Source organism: Melanerpes formicivorus, unplaced genomic scaffold, assembly GCF_026170545.1.
Source record: "Melanerpes formicivorus ecotype bairdi unplaced genomic scaffold, bMelFor1.0.p_v2 SCAF_207, whole genome shotgun sequence".
Taxonomy (NCBI): domain Eukaryota; kingdom Metazoa; phylum Chordata; class Aves; order Piciformes; family Picidae; genus Melanerpes; species Melanerpes formicivorus.
Window position 1 is genome coordinate 246236 of NW_027142559.1, and position 21610 is coordinate 267845.

Here is a 21610-nt window from a genome sequence, read left to right on the forward strand (position 1 = left end):
ATCATCTTGCAGATAGTGCCTTTATCACTGCCAGTCACAAACCTGTTGTTATCTGTTGCTTTGAACATATAAACCATTTAATGGCTCAGTTGGTAGCGCATCAGATCCTTAATGTGAAGGTCATGAGTTCAAGCCTGCAGCGGGCAGTAGTGTCCTATCTACTCTAGTCATGAGGTCTGTGGTGACAGGTTGGACTCGATGATCTTTGAGGTCTCTTCCAACCTTAGGAACACTGAAATACTGATTTAACTTTCTGAACTTGGGTCCTTACTGGGAGTACCTCAAAGAGAAGCAAATGCTAATTTTACCAAATAGTCCCAGCAAGAGTCCTGGACCCTTGAGACAGGCAAACTCTTGAGATCTTACCCTTAATGCAACATTCATGCAAAACTTCCTATCTCCCACAAAAATAATCACAACTGCTTTAACAAGCAGGAATTAGCAGAGCAGCTTTTCTGGCTGGATGTGTCTTTTATTCCTGGCTTTAAAAAGCCAGTTCAGCCATGACACTGGTGGCGTTTTCCTACTCTGTCCTCCAGGCCTGGAGCAGTGCCAAGTGGTTAGGGTCAAACATAAATGACAAAATGGCCAAAGTCACCCCCAAGCCTGGCTTACACCTACTCCCTCATGGTTACGATCCTATGTGAAGAACATGAATGCTGACAGCAGAGGAAAAGGGGAGCACTGGAGGTCGTGTACACACAAGCACTGAAAACTGAAACATTCCCATTTGGATTTGCCTCAAAACCAAAAGTACACCATAAAAGCAGCTGAAGTAAATGGAAGAGTTGCTCTCATTCTTCTGGTCCCTTTTTGTTTTTTGAGGTTTTTTTCCTTCCTTTGGCCCATCCTCACAGAATCAACAAGGTTGGAAGAGACCTCAAAGATCATCAAGTCCAACCTGTCATCACAGACCTCATGACTAAACCATGGCACCAAGTGCCACGTCCAATCTCCTCTTGAACACCTCCAGGGATGGTGACTCCACCACCTCCCTGGGCAGCACATTCCAATGGCTAACAACTCTCTCAGTGAAGAACTTTCTCCTCACCTCCAGCCTAAACTTCCCCTGATGCAGCTTGAGACTGTGTCCTCTTGTTCTGGTGCTGGTAGCCTTGGAGAAAAGACCAAACCCCTCCTGGCTACAACAACCCTTCAGGTAGTTGTAGAGAGCCATAAGGTCTCCCCTGAGCCTCCTCTTCTCCAGGCTAAACAACCCCAGCTCCCTCAGCCTCTCCTCGTAGGGCTTGTGCTCGAGGCCTCTGACCAGCCTCATTGCCCTTCTCTGGACACATTTCTGCACAATGCAATGGATTGCTCAGAGACTAGGACGAGCCAGAAGCTCTACTATAGACAATTTGATCACAAAAACTGTTTCTGAGAAGTATCTTTTTAATATTTTCCTATTAGGAAAACAGAAAATCTGACATGGAACCATCTATTTTTAGTGTGGGGGAAAAAAGAGATCTATCACAGGGAGGAGGAATAAAAATAATCTCACATTGGATGATCATTTGCATTAATCATTCCAGCTCCATTTTAATTCAAATCTCTGTGCTCAGCACCATATCAGGTGATAACCTCATGCTCCACGGTGCCACTTTTACACATCTGATTAGTCAATAGCCCCTTAAAGACTCATTTTCCACAGATTCTGAGAAGAACAGTTTCCCATCAAGTTGCCTATTAGCAAAATGCTCAACCACAAGGGCCATGGGGCTTTTCACACTCGAAGTGTGGCATCTTCTCATGTGCTGAGTAGTGAGGTTGATAAGAGGTTAATTAACATCTGAGATACAAGAATCTGTTGAAACTTTCAGTCTTCCCTGGGACAGAGAAAAGTAGGCATGGGAAGTGTGGCATGGGCCAGAAGAATCAGAGTAATCAGCATTCAGACCCAGCTCCAACTCTTACAGCCTACAAAATACCTTAAGACTGATGGAAAGAACACTGAAATCCAAGTCCTTCTCTCTTGCCCTTGTGCCCTTCTCTCTGAGCCCCTTATGCACAGTCACTCATTCTCCATCTCTCTGATACAATGAATATTTGATTCTTCCATCAAACTTTAACAGGGCAATCTGGCACAGCAACACTCCAGAATATGCTGTAGCCTGGCAATTAAAAGCACGAAGAATAAAGCCAAATCTTTCCTGGTCCAGGTGAACCATAATGAAATTCAACCTACAACCCCCAAACTAGAATCCTTCTTTATAAAAGCATAGAGGTTACTTACTTGTTTTTCATGTTTTGGTGTCATCTTCCCTGGTTTGTATTAAAATAAAATATCAACCTGGGGAAAAAAATAAAAGAGAATACATCAGATTGACATTTAGTTATTTGAAGGTCACTGTCACTTCTTCTAGACATTAGCAGATGACAGAAAGAGCAAGACTTGGTGCCATATATAACAGAAAACACATCTGCATTAACTACATCTAGGAATTAAATGTTTTTTAAAAGCACTGAATTAGCCTCCTTCTGTGGATATCTGTTGTACATGACAGTCCAGTGATGCTTGTCTGTCTCTGAGAGTCAGTGCTGTTCTTCCTTGCTCCCCCAGCAGTCCCAGGGCTCGTCCTCGCACCCACCTCTCAAGAGCTCTGCACAGTCAGCATCCCCAGTGCACAAACACACCCATGGCAACGCCACCTGTGCCTTGCTTCTAGGCACCCAAGCTGTGTGACTGCAGCTGAGGTCTAGGGTCACTAAAACATCTGAGCCAGCAGAATCAAAAGCTGTTTCTCTGAGGTATGTGGAGAAACAAACTGTTCGGATCGCGCAGCCTAGCTAAAACTCAGGCTAAATTTCATGGCATCTGTGATTTTAAAACCTCCAGGTAAGGGAGCATATAATTAGACCAAATAATTTTAAAAGACATTAACATGTTTTAAATCTGCTCTTTCACTGGAAGTCTCAATACATTTTTAACTACCCCTGCAGTCTGATAAACCAGCTGGTTTGCTCAGAACAGGTACCCACACAGAAAGAGCAGGACAGCTTTACTCACTTCTTGTCTTACAGACACACTGCCTGCCTAAAAACAATTGCCTTGGAAAAGGATTTGCAATTTGCTTTTCCTCTTTTACCTCTCCCACATGGCCTCCAGCCACCACCAGCTACCACATGGACCTCCAGCTACAAAAAAATCCTACTGTCCCCTCAGCTGCTAAAAGCCAGCTAGCCTCCTCTCTCCAAACTGAGAGGACCCAAGCAGGATGACTCCTTCACTCCAGGAGGACAACTCCCTACACTACTGTCATGGTCAGGATGGATGCCACTTGAGCCACTTGAGCAGGGCAAAATCCTCCATGCATCCCTCTGGGTACCTTGCACTGGGAAAGGTGAATTTGCAGCACCAGCAACCATTCTCAGCCAGCTGCAAATGCACTCATATGAGTAGGGAAGACAAACAGCTATGTTCTTGGAGGTGGTCTGCTAAGGTTTAGCAACACAGAGCTTGGAGCCACACTTGTTGTCATAAAGTTATATATTTAGCTCAAGCCCAGGTAAGGATTCATGGCATTTCACCTCTGCCCATTGCCTCTTACAAACACACCTAACTTTCTAATTACAGCTCCACATACTTTAATAACATAGAGCACAAAGATAAGCACAGGGATCTCTTTGGCCAGGAGATTATTTTGGAACAAACACCTCTCTGTAAAATTCCTGTGGAATCAGTTACATCAAAACAGGATACTCTGTCTCCAAACAGAAATGTCCACACAGGAGGCTTCAGGCATCCTAAACGGTGTCTTCGGTAAGGTTCCTGCCTCCACAGAGACAAGGCCAACATTTTTCCTCTGTGGCTGGGATAGAGCTGATAAAAGCACAGAGGAATATTGAAAACCTACTCCCAGTAAACCTTCTCTTTTTACTCCACATTGTTATGTCTAACTGGCACCTATCCTGCAGGCTCAAGGTGGAGAAAAGCACTCAGATACTCCATAGGCTCAGGAGCCCAAGCAGCTCCTGCGAGGTGGCGAGGGGCAAGAACTGGGCTTATCAGTTGTAACTGCTGTTAATGCAGATGATTGTTAGGAGCTTTCATTCTGGCAAAGATAAATGGCTTTTACCTCTCAGGAGGACACAAACCCACACCACAGAAAACACTGTGCAGAAGAGGATTCTGTCTGCTATCTTTCTCCACTGGGTGCAGCTGTAGCCTAAATAGTTTTGGGGGATTTTTTCCCCTTTCTGATCTGGTTGGATGTGTTGTGGGGTTTTTAAACAAATGGCAATTCAGCATCTATATATATATTATGATTTTGTTCAGTTACATATCTTCATTCTATCAGATCCTGCAGCCTCTTTCTCTCCTGCCTCTTAACTGATCTAAGTAAGAAATTATGCAAACCCAAAATATCTCGTTCCTGACACTGTTAGTGAATGACATGGCTGAAATAACACGTTTCATTTTATCATCTGTGTTTTTTAATGCCTGTGTTATGTGCTGGTGCAGGTTAGAAAGCAGTTTAAACTCCAAACAGCCCTCAAAACTCTAAATATTTCATCACTAAAATGAATATTTCAGCGCCAAAAGCCTTCATAAAATATTTAAAACACATCACTTTTTCATCAAGTAATGAGAGAAGGAAAAAAAAAAGTAAATATGGGAACACAAGCCTACCCAAGATGCCTTTTCCACTGACTTCTGCAAGCTCAAGATTGCCCCAGCCACACTGCATCCACTGGCAGACACACTGAATGCAGTATTCTGTGGGCTAGCACAACATCTGCTTGGGGCCTTCTTGAACACAAGTAAAATCCAGTGGAGCAGAACAGTTCAAGTGTCTGCTTGAGAAGATGCCTTTTTTTATCTTCAGAAAGGCCCTACCAAAAATACTTGTGGTGGAGAGAAGCAGCCTTCAGATGATAAATCTACGGTTGCTGGTGTTTTCACTCTCTCTCTCTCACACACACACACAAAAAATTCCACTGACAGAGAAATTAACCAGTGCTGGGGGGAAGAAATAATCAAAAAAGGCAGTAGCAGATCTGCAGTCCTGATAAAAATGCTTTCTGCTGTGACTGGGGGGGCGAGGGGGAAACCAACATTGCTTTGAGTAAGGGTTTTTTCTGCTTCTGATCTAGTTTCTGATTCGTATCACATACTCAGTATAACACCTGCTCCTTGCGGTATGTATTTTTGACAGTTCTTAACTCCACAACCAATGAGGCCACCCAGAAACAACTCCACAACTGCCAACGACCACCACTCAAAAGCAAAGAATTACAGTGGACAACTTGCCATACTTTCTGTAGCCTCAAAAGCACAAAAACCACAAAGAAAAATCAAGGGGGAAAAAATGCCAAAGCCAAGTACTGCAGTGCCCTTCTTAGGGATAATAGTTAAACTGCAGTGCTCTTCTTAAGAGATAAACGCTACTGAGTATTCTATTTCCTATTTTAGAATCGATTTGATCTTTTTATACCTAAATTAAAACAGATTATTTAATATTACTAAGGGAATACCCTTTTAGCATGTAAATGGATTGCTCTCAAAGGAGGAATTAACTTCTCTCCTACACTGACTGAATTGAAAGATGAAAACTCAAGCAGTACCACACAAAAACCATGACCCCTTGCTATGAGAATCACAGAATCATAGAATTGTTAGGGTTGGAAGGGACCTCAAGGAGCATCTAGTTCCAACCCCCCTGCCATGGGCAGGGGCACCTCACACGAGATCTGGTTGCTCAGAGCCACATCCAGCCTGGCCTTCAAAACCTCCAGGGATGAGGCTCCTACAACCTCCCTGGGCAACCTGTTCCAGCGTGTCACCACCCTCATGGTGAAGAACTTCTTCCTAATATCCAATCTGAATCTACTCATTTCTATTTTTTTTCCATTCCCCCTAGTCCTATCACTACCTGACACCCTCAAAAGTTCCTCCCCAGTTTTCTTGTAGGTCCCCTTCAGATACTGGAAGGCCACAATTAGGTCTCCTTGGAGTCTTCTCTTCTCCAGACTGAACAGCCCCAACTCCCTCAGTCTGTCCTCATAGGAGAGGAGCTCCAGCCCTCTGCTCATCCTCGTGGCCCTTCTCTGGACACGCTCCAGCACATTCAGATCCTTCTTGTGTAATAGGGGCTCCAGAACAGCACAAAGGCTCTCCTCTCCACCTCACTAGCAGCAGTGTTTGCAGTGGCTTTTGCAATGTTCTAGGCTGTTCTGGGAGTGCTCACACATTCCACATGGCCAGTATTTCCCTGCAAACAATAAACGTTGATATTTGGCTCAAGAATTATTCATCTACCTACCTTTGATTATTTCTAAACGTCTAACTACATGACCACCTTTACGCTTTTATAGGGGGGAGCAATTTATTTTTAGACCTTGGCAATGATTGAAAGTCTTATCCAATCACAAGCAAAGTCCACAGCTGCACTTTCAAGGTTGTTCTCCTCATCAGTATCAAATGAACTTCCGTTCAGGGCCTCAATGTCACAGACAGAGAGAGAGAGAGTGAAAGAGATCACAACTAAATCTCTAAGTACTTGAGGGTACTTCCTTCATTTTACATTTTGCTTACCACCTTACCAGTCAGTAAAAAAAGTAGTCATAAAAATGTTAAATCTACAGCCTGGAGAAAGTTCAGCTGCACATCCATACCTGGAATTCACTATCACACAACATGGCTGCGTGCACTCAGCCACATTGCATTCCTGAAAGACAAGTGTTCCAGAATCATAGAATCAGTCAGAGTTGGAAGGGACCACAAGCATCATCTAGTTCCAATCCCCCTGCCATGGGCAGGGACACCTCACACTACATCAGGCTGGCCAGAGCCTCATCCAGCCTGCTCTTAAACACCTCCAGGGATGGGGCCCCAACCACCTCCCTGGATAACCCATTCCAGGGCTTCACCACTCTCACAGTGAAGAATTTCCTCCTCACATCCAGCCTGAATCTCCCCACCTCCAGCTTCATTCCATTCCCCCTAGTCCTATCACTACCTGATATCCTAATCACAGAATCACAGAAACATTTGTGATAGGATAATGCAGCTTTTTGGCGGTAGCCTTTATTGTATTTGCAGAAGGCTCAGATTCTGGACTAATTCTGAAAGGTCAGTCACTGGCAGGAAGAGTCACTGCTGGGGAAAGTATATCTACTTACAATACCTGCACAGAGCAGAGGACCTGAGATGTCTGTGCCACTGCTGTTGTAAAGGAGGAGAAGGAAATGGAGGAGCTAAATCCTCACTTAATGCTAACTCACAGCTTGTCAGAAGCATGGAATAAAATATTACCTTAGGTTTCAAATGAAAGGATAAGAAATGGGAGAAAGCAATGCCAACTTAAGTTTATGGAACAAAACTGCCTGAAATCACAAGACCAGCCATACTGTATATGTGAATGGAAAGGTCCATCGTGTCCTGTAGTGACTTACACAGTGACTCATACTGGAAACTCTAAATTGTGCAGGTCACAGAGCATCCTCTCCCCTGCTGACTATTCACCTCACCTTCCCTCAGCAAACCACATAAGTGTCTGCCTGCCAGAAGTGAAAATTGTATGAAATATATCAGCATTTCCATCTAAACTCTGCACAGCACTCAGGTGTCTGCAGACCACTTAGCAAAGTCAACAAGATGAAGTATCCCTTGAGTGAATCCATCTCTTTCCAGGCTGAAGGTACTTGTTTCATCAGAGTCATATGACAGTAGCAGCAGAATCGCTTTGTTGCTGAGCAGGAAACAAGCAGACTGCCTAAACTGCTTTTAAAAGCACAGGAGCTTTCCAAATCACCAACAGGATTCACAGGCCTGCCCTCCAACCACAACTCTGACAAAAATCACTTACTGCCATCTGCACTTCTAAACTCCAATTTCCAGTTGCTGCTGGCAAGATGCTTAGTTAACTCCTGTTTTCCTACAGGATTTATCGTGGCCTTCCAGTATCTTAAGGGGGGCTACAAGAAAGCTGGGAAGGGATTTTTTTAGGGTGTCAGGTTGTGACAGGACTAGGGGGAATAGAGCAAAACTAGAAGTGGGTAGATTCAGATTGGATGTTCGGAAGAAGTACTTCACCATGAGAGTGGTGAGACACTGGAACACGTTGCCCAGGGAGGTGGTAGAAGCCCCATCCCTGGAGGCTGGATGTGGCTCTGAGCAACCAGATCTAGCGTGAGGTGTCCCTGTTCATGGCTGAGAGTTAGAACTAGATGCTCCTTGAGGTCCTTTCCTACCCTAACAATTCTATGATTTCACTCCATTGGTTGCTAAATGCTTCTTTATGGCCACTAAGTACAAGACAGTTCCTCTTTAAACACGGTGTTGTAGCTTTTCCCCAACCAGCCATATCTTTGTGATACAAAATCCTCCTGGCTATGGAGACCTGTCGTATCAAGACAACTCATTTAGTCAATTTGACAATAAAGCAAGCCCTTTTCATTCCCTCCAGAGGAACGTGACCATCAAAGGGCTAATCAAAGATACAAATTTCCTTCTCCCTTCCCAAACAAAAACACGACAGGGATTGTTATGTCAGGTGCAGGTCACAGATTTCCAGTTCCACTGGTATTGTACCATGCTTTGAATTGCAGCAACCTCGTACCACGCTGCTGGACAGCAGCATGACTCACACTCCGTGGAACCTCTGAACACCTACAGATAAACAAGGAAGAAGCACTGAGAAATCTGTTCACAGTAGGAGAGAACACTGGATGTTTCTTCACTCTCCTTGGGTTTACTTTGGGTTTGTTTTTGTAGATTTGGTTTTTTTTTCCAGTCTCAAATTGCAGGCATATGGTCAACCAAAGGACTTCATTTACATTCCCCACTTTGAAAAGCACAAGAGCTTTCCAAATTGCCAACAGGATTCACAGGCCTGCCCTCCAACCACAGCTCTATGTAAAACACACTGACAACAACCATATCTTGCCATCTGCACTTGAAAACTCCAATTTCCAATTGCTGCTGTCAAGATGCTTAATTAACTCCTGTTTTCCTACAGGATTTCCTGCAGGGGATTGGACGTGGCACTTGGTGCCATGGTCTAGTAGTCATGAGGTCTTGGGTGACAGGTTGGACTTGATGATCTTTGAGGTCTTTTCCAACCTTGTTGATTCTATGATTTATTGTGGCCTTCCAGTACCTTAAGGGGGCCTACAAGAAAGCTGGGGAGGGACTTTTTAGGGTGCCAGGTAGTGATGGGACTAGGGGGAATGAAGCAATACTAGAAATGGGTAAATTCAGATTGGATGTCTGATGGTAGATTCAGATTGACTGAAAGTCAGCGGGTTGCTTATCCCAGAGCAACTGTTACTGTGTGGTTTTCCCCACTACAAAAATATCCTTAAGGCTAACACTGGCAGAATGGGGTTTTAGGCAATGGCTAGAGAATGGTAACTGTGGGTCAAGACACTGGGAGAACAGGATATGTGCCAGCCTTCATCATGATCATTAGTCATTACTCAGGGCTGATGTGTGCCACAGCTTCTGCAGACAACCTGGAAACCACTCTGAATTATCCTGCAGCTCCTGCTCCTGTGTTCTGCCAAGCTGGTCTGCCATGTGAGCCTGCCTTTGCTGCCTTCCAAATATTACAGTACGTAATAAGTAGCTTAAACTATGCTAAATAATTCTGTGGCGTAAACAACTGAAGGTTTTGTTGCTAGGGCATTTTCAGAAGGCAAACAAAGAGATGAGGGCAGTCTTTGAAGGGAAGTACTGGTAACCTCCAAGGCAAAGTCCCAGTAAGTGTGTTTGCTCCAGAGATCTTTTGAGATCCCTTGAGCTAGAAGAGATCAATTTCAGAAGCAGCAGCAAGCTTGGCAATATGGGAAAGCTCAGTTTTCTTTCAACTACAGCCATACTCAACATGGAAAACCCTGGACAGGCACCAGATTTCTTACTGGTAGTGGTACAAATAGGGGATGCCCAGGGCAATAAAACTGCGCTTGAAAACAAAGGGGAAGCAGCACCTAATTTCCCAGTTAGAGCCACTTGGTCACACAGTACCCAAGTACGTTCCACGTCCAACTTCTGTTTGGTTACAAAAGTGGTGAGTGAAGACCTAGGTGTTGTGCACACACAAACCATCAGCATTATGCACACACAAACCATCACAGTATCACAGTCTCACAGTACATTAGAGGTTGGAATGGACCTCCAGAGATCATCGAGTCCAACCCCCCTGCCAAAGAAGGATCACCCAGGGTAGTCCACACAGGAATGAATCCAGGTGGGTTTTGAAAGTCTCCAGAGATGGAGATTCCACAACCTCTCTGGGCAGCCTGTTCCAGTACTCTGTCACCCTCACTGTAAAGACGTTTCTCCTCATGTTGAGGTGAAATCTTCTATGTTCAAGCTTGTACCTGTTGTTCCTTGTCTTATTGCACACCACTGAAAAGAGCTTGCCCCCCTCCACTTGACACCCACCCCTCAGATATTAATAGACATTGATGAGATTCCCTCTCAGTCTTCTCTTCTCAAGACTAAAGAGCCCCAGGTTTCTTAGTCTCTCTTCATAGGGGAGGTGCTCAAGTCCCCTAATCATCCTCATAGCTCTCTGCTGGAGTCACTCCAGCAGGTCTCTGTCCCTCTTGAACTGGGGAGCCCAAAACTGGACAGAGTATTCCAGGTGTGGTCTCACCAGGGCAGAGTAGAAGGGGAGAAGACCCTCCCTAGACCTGCTGGCCACACTTTTCTTGATACACACATTTTATTAGATACACCAACAAGAACCAGCAATACAAAATCACCCACTGGCAGACAAGCCACCTCTGGATATTTTTATACAATGCCAGTTACAAACTAGGCAACAGACAGCTGCTACTTTTACAAGCCAAAACAAAGGGATTTTTAGAGACTGAAGTATCAGCATCTCAAAACACTGATTAAAATCCCAACAAAAATCTTAAACACTGCTTCTGAAGAAGACTTTGGGTTCAGAGAACGCATATTTTTCTTTCAACATCCCGTTTCCTCCAGGAATATTTCATGGCATTAAAACAAATTAAGTTGCCCTGAAAAAAATATTATCTTCCTCAAAGTATGTCTCTGTCATAACTAAGTTTTTACTTATCACAGGGAGAGAAGGGGCTGATGGCAGCTATGTCTTTCCTGCCGAGTAAGCAGATGAAAAACATCAGCAAATGGTTGTGCAGGCTTCTTGCAACACTCTTTTCTCAGCCTCTCAAATGCAAATGCTGACATCACCTGACCTTTTCTTCCTGACTCACCCCCTGGAAGATTCTGAATCTCATGTGCCAGAAATTTCTCGGGGGTTTGGCACATTTTAAACACTTCTAATGTATGGTAATTTTTTTTTCTCTGCCAGGTGAATTGCTGTTACACAGCACTGCATCTTCTCAGCTTGGCTTCCTTTCCACTGCAGATTTCCTTATCCTACCAAAACAGTTAGTTTTGTGACACATCACCTGGTCCCATCTAGGAAGTGCCAGTGCTTAGTCTTGTCATGAGAGAAGAAAGTGAAGCAGAAGCAATAGTCTTGCCCATAACTAAAGAATCAGAATTCCCCATGTCATGATGTGCATCTGGAGAGCTGGCTGGGAAAGACAGCACAGATACAATCAAAACCAAATTGGCAATTTAGTAATAATATCCTAAAGATTGATACTGTGCTTTCTCTGCAACTGCAGCTCAAAACAATTGGAAATAGTCAATACAGCATGCTTACCAAGCATTTTGATTAAGTCCATTCAAACTGTTGAGTTTCTTGGCTCTTCTGAGTTCATAGAACCATAGAATTGTTAGGGTTGGAAGGGACCTCAAGGAGCATCTAGTTCCAACCCCCTGCCATGGGCAGGGATGCCTCACATTAGATCTGGTTGCTCAGAGCCACATCCAGCCTGGCCTTAAAAACCTCCAGTGATGAGGCTTCTACCACCTCCCTGGGCAACCTGTTCCAGTGTCTCACCACCCTCATGGTGAAGAGCTTCTTCCTGACATCCAATCTGAATCTACCCATTTCTAGTTTTTTTTTCCATTCCCCCTAGTCCTATCATTACCTGACACCATAAAAGTCCCTCATCTGTCCCATTTCCCCCCTTTTTCCCCTCAAATCCCAGAGCACCTGGGCTCTGTTGCAGTCTCCTCCCACCCCAGGTGTGGCCACTTGGCCCTCCCCACCCACTCCCCTTTTTAATCTCCCCCAAGAAAGGCAGAAGCTCTAAGCTGAGCCCATCTGGGCTGAGGGATCCTCCTCTCATCACTGGTGAGTCCAGTCCCTGTGGTGTACACTGGGTGATGGTGGTGGTGACAACAAAGGCCGGGGGGCCTGGTGGCCCCCCGGTTAGGTAGGAAGAGAGTTGATGACCAATCCAGTATCATCCACGGGTGCTGTCTGTGCCTCCTTACTGGGGCTGAGCTCTTCTGTGTGGTTATCTTGGCTGGTGAGGGTCTTGCCCCTGGCTCTGGGATGGGTGTAAAAATGGTGGTGGTGGAGGTCAAGCAACAAGAGAAGCAAAGGTAGACAACTCTATGCTTGCAGGGCAAATACAACCCACAGCTTGCTTTGTGTGGTACCTAAACCCATGTGATATTTTTTCCAACAGTAAATTCAAGAGGTCTGAAGGACTTTTTCTGCCTTCATCAGGAGAAAGACCTCTCAATCATGAAGCAGGTGTTGCCTAAATGAGCAGAATGCACAAAGTTAAATTGATTTTAAACTTGGTCAGTTCAGGCTCTTACTACAGGCTTATGGAAAAACAATGGACTGAGATGAAACTGGTTTAAGTTTGGGGTGTTTAAGTAAGGCTTTTTTTCAGGTTCACTTAAATATATTTCTTCCAGGCAAAAAAAAAAAAAAGCACAATCCAGTCTTAAACCAGATCAAGCATCAATTTATGTAATCCTACCTTCAGATAAACCAGTTGAAACCTAGGTATTATATCATAGTATCATTCAGGGTTGGAAAGGACCACAAGGATCATCTAGTTCCAACCCCCCTGCCATGGGCAGGGACACCCCACAGTAGATCAGGCTGCCCAGAGCCTCGTCCAGCCTGGGCTTAAACATCTCCAGGGACGGGGCCTCGACCACCTCCCCGGACAACCCATATAGGAACATAATTAAAACCCTACTTTGTGGCCCTACAGGCAAATATGTAATTAATGTCTGTCATATGGCTGCTTGGACCTGCCAACCATCAAGATACCCTCCCCAGCTCTGCCATTTTGCAGACACAGTGATGCTGCAGGGACAAGAGCTTTTCAGTCCAGGGATACACAGGCATCTTGGAACAAAACTGTAGTCAAGGCAACTTGGCAAAATGAGCCACCCAGATAAGGTGGGAACAGAAAGTACCAGTTACATACATGCCCTGCAATTGGGAGCCCATATGAAAAGCCTTACTGCAAGCATCCAGCCTGCTTGGTCACTGCCAGTAACTTTTCTGCAAAACTGATGGAATTGGACTGCTATGGACAACAGAAAGAGAAATAACCATTGCTGGCAACAGATACTGCTTTATGGGTGAGAACTTCAAATCCTGCAGCACATATACAGGCAAATGCTTTACATATTTGGAATGGTGCTGTCCTTCACAGCATATTTTAGTGATCTACCAGTAGAACAGAAAGGAGAATGTCTGTCATCTAGCCTAAAAGCAACACAACTTCTGCAACTCTAAGAGCTAGCTATTTAACTGACTGCTAAAGATCACAGCATTATTAAAGAGAGGATAAGCCTATTCAAGTTCTGAAAGTTCTCTAGTTTAGCTGAGCTTAAGGGGAAAAGACAGCGCTCCTTGGAAGTAAGCTTTACTGGAAATCCCATGAAGGGGTAATCACATCCATCAAACTCAAATATCATTTTCCACACTGCTAACAGACTTATATTTCATATGCCTAGGACAAGTCAATTACCAGCCAAGGTTAGAATGATAGAAGCTCTAGTGATCCTCATTTGGTCAAAGTCATTCTGCAGGGCTCAGAAACATACTAATGCTTGTTGCTGTCATGATACAAGAGGATAGACAAGACAGTAATGTAAGAAGAGATGATACTTGGTACAGGAGATTAGAAGCCTACTTGAAGCATATTTCAGAGGCTGCACATCCCAAAGCCATATTTTTTCCAAACAGACTTGTTACCCTAATAGAACATATTTAATCTTGCCTTGGACAAAGAGATCTGTAGCTCTGGAGAATATGGAAGAATCACTACTGGAAGAAAACAAGTGCTGAGGCACATATGCTATACTATAGCATATTAATTTTTTTTAGATCTTCTATTTAAATATGTAGTGGCAAAAAAAAGGCAAAACCTGAAGGTACACTAAAGCTGGAAAGCTGCCTTTATCTTTTTCTTAAAGACAGCCCACACAACTCCAAATGCTCTACACAGTTATCTGGCATTAGTTACAAGGTTTAGGGCATGCATTGAAGGGTATTCGTGAGAAAGACAAGATGCTTTCTTTGCAAGGTGACCTGAACTATGAACTTAGCAAGGTTTGCATTAAATCCCTGCTGTGAAAAGCTCACCAAAAAGACCTCAGTTGAAAGAGGATCTTGCATCCCTACCTTAAGATTTAGCCTTGGGCTACACAGCTAGTGTAAACTTCTTTGTTTTTCTGGCCAGCTGATTAAACAGATCTCCACATCTACCTGTGACCAGTGAAATCGCAGTCATAAAACTTCCCTGCAGGTGAGTAGACTAGTAAAGCTTCCTTTCTGCACAAGCATTTGTTTCAAACAGCTCTTCATAAAAGATAAGGGACATTTTAGCTCTAAATCCTCTCCAAGTTTTGGCTCTCAGTGCACAGACACAGTTTACAGTCTGAGAGGTTGAGGGGCTGCTGAAGCCATCTTGCTGCCTTCCCCATCATCTTCACAGCAAAACCCATCTTCATCTGCCTGGAAGGGGTGAGATGAGGGATTTTATCTCATCTGGAATGAGTGCTTTGCCTTCCTATCTCCCCAACAGCCTTGATGATTCAATGCCAAACAGCAATACTACAATCAGTGCTCACTGTAAACAGCCCTAACGAATGCTACAGAGTCATAGATTTTTTTTTAGGGAGCAGACCAAGTGGCATCCCAGGCAGTTAAACGCTGGTCTCATCATCTCATATGTCTGAAGAGACGTGAGGCTATTTTTAGGATGTGTTCCTCCACAACATGAGAGGCAAGGCTATTATTTTTAGCTGTTCTCAAAGCAAGTATGATTGCAATGACACTGATAGGACTGTTTACACATGTGAACGTCCAGCGCGTCATGGGCTCTGGCATTAGCAAAATGTCCTCCGGTGCCCAAGACTAGCAGCGATTTCACTTCTCCCTGTAAACACTCCCCAGTACTTCACTTATCACCTGGCCTTTTCATGCCTCATTAACAGAAGTTCATTTCTTCTGGGAAAAGGCACACCACTCTTGGGAAATCAATGCCTTCCCCTCTGGGAAGACCGCTGAAGATCACATTACAATGGGTATCGAAGTTATGACTAATTTAACACCACACCTCACCACTATGCAATTAAAACAACGAGACTATTAGACAGGCACAAAGTTATAGCCCGGTGACTGTTGCTCACCCACCTTACTCCGTGTGTGTAACAGTTAGGGCTTCCCTGAGGGAAAGGAGGGGCAGGAACTTGAACTTTAAGGGTGTGTTGGCAGCACCCATGCACACACAGGGGTCAGGGTATATGACTCACTGACAACTCCATAGTAAAATAGATGCTTTGCAGCTGCAACAAAACATCTGTTTTGCTTTGAGGCGTGGAGTACCTGTAAGTGAGCTTACCTTCCTGGACAGCTCTGGCACAGAAGGGAGTAGTGGTAATTTTCTTAAGTCACAAATCCTTTAAATACCCAGAAACACTAATTTCTTGCATGGCAAGCAGATTGTACTCCCTTTTCATGCACAAGAGTTACCAGAGAGAATATCTGTAAAATCATCATTCATTCATTTATGTGTTCTTAAACAAATGAAGCCCATCACTCTGCATCCTGCATACTCTGTGGCAACCATAAAGTCAGGAACATGAAGATGCTGGAGCAAAGGGAAACTCTTTCCAAACTCATCAAGTCCTTCTTTTGGGGCCAGGCCCACAGGTTGCTGGTGAGATGTAAGGGTTTTTGCAGTGCTCAGGTTTATGGATGAATTTCTCTGTGGTACCAGGAGACACTCTGAAATGACTCTTGCTGTAGCACCAGTGAGGCAGCATGTATATAACATGTCCAATGAAGTCAAAAGAAAAACTGGTTTCTGGGACCAGAAGCCCTGAGAGCATTTAAGGAATCTGTAAGACATCACAAATCAGACCTCAAGAAGATAAATACTACTTTGAGGTTCTCCAACTCTAAAGGGGATCACTGAAGGAATATGGTGGAAAATGCAGGACTGTTTGTAGTCACACTATTAGATTACATTTCATTCAATCTCCCTACCCTGCAGGAATGTGAACAGATACCTGAACAGAAACACTCTGTGTTTGTGGATGCTCACAAGCTGTCCTGATGCACTGAATTTAGGGAGCAGAACCTCAAGCAATGCTCAGCTGATAGAAGGAAATGTTTTAGCTCTTGTGGGCCACAGACCTTGGGAAAAACTGCAATTATGTAGAGAGAAAAAAGCATTTAGCTGATTACCAACGACCGTTGTGACTCAGGGAAGCCACACAACGACCGGAGAATAAGAGCTGGTAAACATTGCAAGAGAGTCTTTTGTCTTCTCTCTGAACTTAGATAAAAGATGTGTGATCGTTTCTCTTTTGTCTAACACCTCTCTGTGCCTTGACAAGGGATGTGTGTTCCCTGGCATTTTCTCGGCAGCCAATCATGAGTCTGTAACTGTCGAACGGACACATCTAATTACCAATCACTAGTTGCTTTTGATTATGTTAGCCTATATAAAGAAAAGACTTTGTACAATAAAGTAGACACTTTGCTTGCATCAAGCTTTGTCTCCATCTCTCAATCGCAGTACTGTCCTCCTTACTCTTCAGCTGGTGCTCACAGGGAAGGTGCATCAATTGCAGGTGATACGTCATGATGCCAACCTCATCATAGTGATGTCCAGCCCTCTTGAAAGGCACTGGTCATCCACATGCAGGCAACCAACCCATGCCCAAGCTGTACTGAGTTTTAGGAAGGAATACTACAATCACAGAGGTCTAGAGCCAAAACACTATGCACCAGACTTGTGCATGTAGTTCCCTGTAATCAAAGAGCAACTCTAGGATGATTTGCTTCTCTTTCCAAAGAGTTATCTTGCCAGGAAATTTCTGAAGGCCATGTGGATGTTTTTTTCCTCTTAGAATTGTTAGTATCAGAAGAAGAAAATGTTGGTGACTTCTTTTTTTTTTTTTTTTTGAGAAAATAAAAATGTGCAAAACACTTAACCAGAAGAAAGAGAAAATCACAATATCCTAATTTAATTAGCTCTTTTAGTTTTCTGCTTGCAAAAGCCAAAAGCTTAATCATACTACGTAACACATGCATGGAAATAAGATACACGTGACACACTGCAGAGATATACACTGAACTTGTCACCTGTGCTATCCTACCTACTCCCAGGAGGCAAGAAACAACTCCAGCAGTCCATGCTGTGGAGCAAGTGCTCACAGGCTTTGGGATTTACTATGGTGTAGGTTTTGATGTTAATTTGTTAGTTGTTTGGGGTTTTTTTTTTGGGGGGGGGTGTTGTTTGTTTTCTTGGTTGTGTTTTGTTTTGTTTTCAATCAGCCTGCCAGAGGTGATTAGGAAAAGTACAGAACAAAAATTGGTTAAAATGGGGCTGCAAGACTCATTAATCCTTTTACAGTCAGAAGAGCCCAACTTCTCTACTGATACCCTTGACAGCATCTTTCACTCCATAGGGTCAGAGGACCAGCGGAAGGGCAGGCAGAGGCAACACCATGCTGAAGCACGTGCACTTCATACCAGCAGGCACTTGGGCCAAAGGCAATGCTGCTGTACAGGAGGGATGCATCAAAGAGAGGTGCTCTAGGGTTGCTTAACTAGGAACTGTTGGATGTGAGAAACTTCAAGATTATGACTGCCATGACCTTTTCTGGGTGAGAAAGGCCATTTTGTAAGAGTCATGTGCAGCAGCAGTGTGAGCTCTGTAAAAATGTCTAGCTATGTAGCTTTCACCCTTGCTATATTCTGGTCCTCATCTAGTAAAAGCACCACTACCTGACATCAGCCCTATCACCACTCCTAGCTAGATGGTAGCAGTTCACCCAAAGAGCCACATCACAGGATGTTTACCAGCTCCTGGCTAGAATTAATGCTCCACCTCCTCTTATGCCTGAGAATTACTCAGTTTGACCCAAATTCCCAGTGGTTTTTGCTTTGTGCAGCACTGTGCTTGGGAAAGGGAATCCCAGGACGCTCAGTCTCTGCAGCACAGCAGGGCACCACTCACACCTGACCAGTGTGCTGTATCTACTCTAAAAGCATCACAGCACTGTGGACGTGCACTGACCACAGAGGTAGCTTAAGCAGGTACAGCCGGGCTGGTGAAAGGTTCTCCTTTCAGAACAGCTGTTCCTTAGGAGTTTCATAGTTTCATAATTTCATTCAGGGTTGGAAGGGACCACAAGGATCATCTAGTTCCAACCCCCCTGCCATGGGCAGGGACACCCTACACTAGATCAGGCTGCCCAGAGCCTCATCCAGCCTGCTCTTAAACACCTCCAGGGACGGGACCTCAACCACCTCCCTGGACAACCCATTCCAGGGTTTCACCACTCTCATGGTGAAGAACCTCCTCCTCACATCTAGCCTGAATCTCCCCACCTCCAGCTTCATTCCATTCCCCCTAGTCCTATCACTAGCTGAGATCCTGAGAAGTCCCTCCCCAGCCTTCCTGTAGGCTCCCTTCAGATACTGGAAGGCCACAATTAGGTCACCTCGGAGCCTTCTCTTCTGCAGACTGAACAGCCCCAACTCCTTCAGTCTGTCCTCATAGGAGAGGTGCTCCAGCCCTCTGATCATCCTTGTGGCCCTTCTCTGGACACGTTCCAGCACCTCCATATCCCTCTTGTAATAGGGGCTCCAGAACTGGACACAGTACTCCAGGTGGGGTCTCACCAGGGCTGAGTAGAGGGGGAGGATCACCTCCCTTGACCTGCTAGCCACACTTCTCCTGATGCAGCCCAGGATCTGATTGGCTTTGCGGGCTGCAAGTGCACATTGAGAGCTCATGTTGAGTTAAGGCAGAAAAGCATAGCTGAAAACAATTCTCAAGTGTTATTAAAAGATGAAAGGGAGAGGCATCTAAGAGTAAAGGCAATGTTTACCCAGTTCTGCTGGCATGGCAGGGAACAAAGGAAAAACAAAACTGCAAGTTTGTTGAGCTAGGATCTAGGCAATATTCAGCGAAACGCAGTGTTCTGATGCTACTCCCACTTTCCACTGGGCTATCCCTGATTGATTGTACAATAAACATTTCTTGAAAGGGAAAAAAAGAAATAAACCAAACTAAAGCAAACCAAACCCCCCATCCATTATTCAAATAAATTGTATTCAAATATAAAAACTACTGCAGCAGATTCTATCAAAAAATGACTAATTTTACAGAAGAACATCTGCAAGCTGACAACAGCTGGTTTGTAATGGTACAGAAGCACAAATCCTGAATTCCACTAGCTCAGCTGACAACCTCAAACCGCAGTTAAACTATAGAGACCAGAATGAAAGAGGAACCATAATTATCAATGCATCTATAACGGATTTGCCACTGGTATGAACATTTGGAGCTACCTGAATTAAAATGCTGGGTTTGCCTATGTTCACAAATAGTGTCCTGCTTTCTACTTCATAGGTCCTCTGGGACCAAAGACTGCTTTTTTTTTTTTTTGCCTCTGTTTGCACAGCTCCTCTCATGGAACACAATTAACTGGATGAGGATTCTAGGTGCTACTGTCTGCTAATTACACTGTAGCATTAGTACTACACAAGGTAGCTAGTGGCTTAGTTAATATTTTCAGAACGCTTTACTCCTGAAAACCAACAAACAAACCCCTAAAATATTTTGCAAATAACATTTTAAACCAAAGCTATCTAAAATAACGATAACACTTCAAAGGGTGTATATGAATACAAGCATGGAGTACCAAAGCAGGGTCTTTAAACTGAAATTCACTAAAAGGTTAAAAACTCCTTAGTTTCAATATAAAGTAACAGATTTCTGGATTTCAAGTAATAGCCCAGGCTGAGGTAGGCATTATCTGAGGTAGGTATTATCTTCCACAGAAAGAAAACATGGGTATTTTCATCTTTCTAAGGGAAGTCCATTTTTGCATCACACAGGAATGCCCTGCCCTGAATTACTTTTAGTTTCAGTTTTCCTCAGCAGGAATAGGAAGACTGTCCTCGTTACTCGAGCTATTTCCTGTCACAGTGAGAAGCAGAGCGGGCAATGAAGTCTGAAGCCACTCGTTTTCTCGGGCAATGGGTGATGTGGGCACATGCCAGGTGTGAGCTTCAAACACACCGAAGCCGGCCAGACCCTGATCCGCAGTGGCCTGGCTCCTCACCTCCGTCTGCCTTTACCTTTTCATCACTGCTTAGCAGGATTAGGCAATATTGACCTAAAATTGCCACATCCTTGAAGGGGCTAGAACCCTCTGTCTGTCACGCTGATGTGACGGCGACTGTGTGTCTCTGACAAAGCCAGAGGGTGCAAACCAACCAGCTAACAACTGGCACCTCAAGGAAGAACAGAGGCAGTGGCCCATGTGCCTCTGTGCCAAACTCCAGTATTCAGCCCAAGGCAAACCCAGCAACTCAAGTCACTGGGGACTTCCTTTGGTGTATAAACTGTCTGAGTTTAACTGCATAGTGTGCTGCCAGAGGCTTTCTTCACACAGATCTACAAATGTTCAGGCTGCTTAAATTAAGTATCACACAGAATTTTAGGCAGTCTCTTGAACTACAAAAATGTGATGTGTTCAACACAAAATCACGTCATTATGCACATTGTATGATATACATTATATACTTATCTATTAGTATACACAACAATATGTATGCTTATATAACATCTATACATAATAATGTAATGCCCATACATCTAGGGCTTTTGTACATCCATATGAAGCTGCCAAAGGTGATGGCCTCGCTTCAGCAAAACAAAGCGTGGTGCCTCAAAGCAAGATTAATAATTATTGAACCCGGAGTTTCTCACTGCCTGGCCTTAATAGCTGCTAAGAGCATTCACTCGGCGCTGTAAATCACGGCGGAGCCCCATTTCAAAGGCCAGGGACACAAACACCCTTTAGAAGGGAGGGAGGAACCGAGCACTGCCGCGGTCGGCAACTCGGCGACCCAGGTTGGCTGCCGGTTCCGGGGCTCTCCAAGCCGTTGCCTAAGCCCTAGGTTATCCTGACGATCTAAAGCAACACCCCACCATCACCTGGGGACCGCAGAACAGGGCTCTATACCCACCCCACCCCGCCGCGCCGGCGGCTGCAATACACACAGCTCCAGCAGTGCCACCCGGGGGGCTCCGCCGCGGCATCTGTAGCCCCGCCGCGGCCGCTGATGCGACCGCTTCTGCGGCAGGGCCAGCACCCACAGGAGGGGCTGACACTGACACCGACACCGACACCGACCCACCACCGCCCCGCTCACCGCTCGCCGCCGCCGCGCACAGCCCCAGCGCCGCCGCGGCCGCCGCTCCGGTAGGC

At 44.7% G+C, this 21610-nt stretch overlaps 1 protein-coding gene across 1 annotated transcript in view; it reads right to left on the reverse strand.

The window, feature by feature from the left end:
- SNX10 (sorting nexin 10) overlaps window positions 1–21610 on the reverse strand; it is a 46439-nt gene extending 24829 nt beyond the window's left edge. The window contains exons 1-2 of the mRNA XM_068169647.1: window positions 21555–21610; window positions 2234–2290 (exon numbers count right to left, since the gene is read on the reverse strand). Coding sequence (XP_068025748.1) covers window positions 2234–2257 — 24 coding nt within the window. The 5' untranslated portion in view covers window positions 2258–2290; window positions 21555–21610. The remainder of the gene's footprint in view (window positions 1–2233; window positions 2291–21554) is intronic.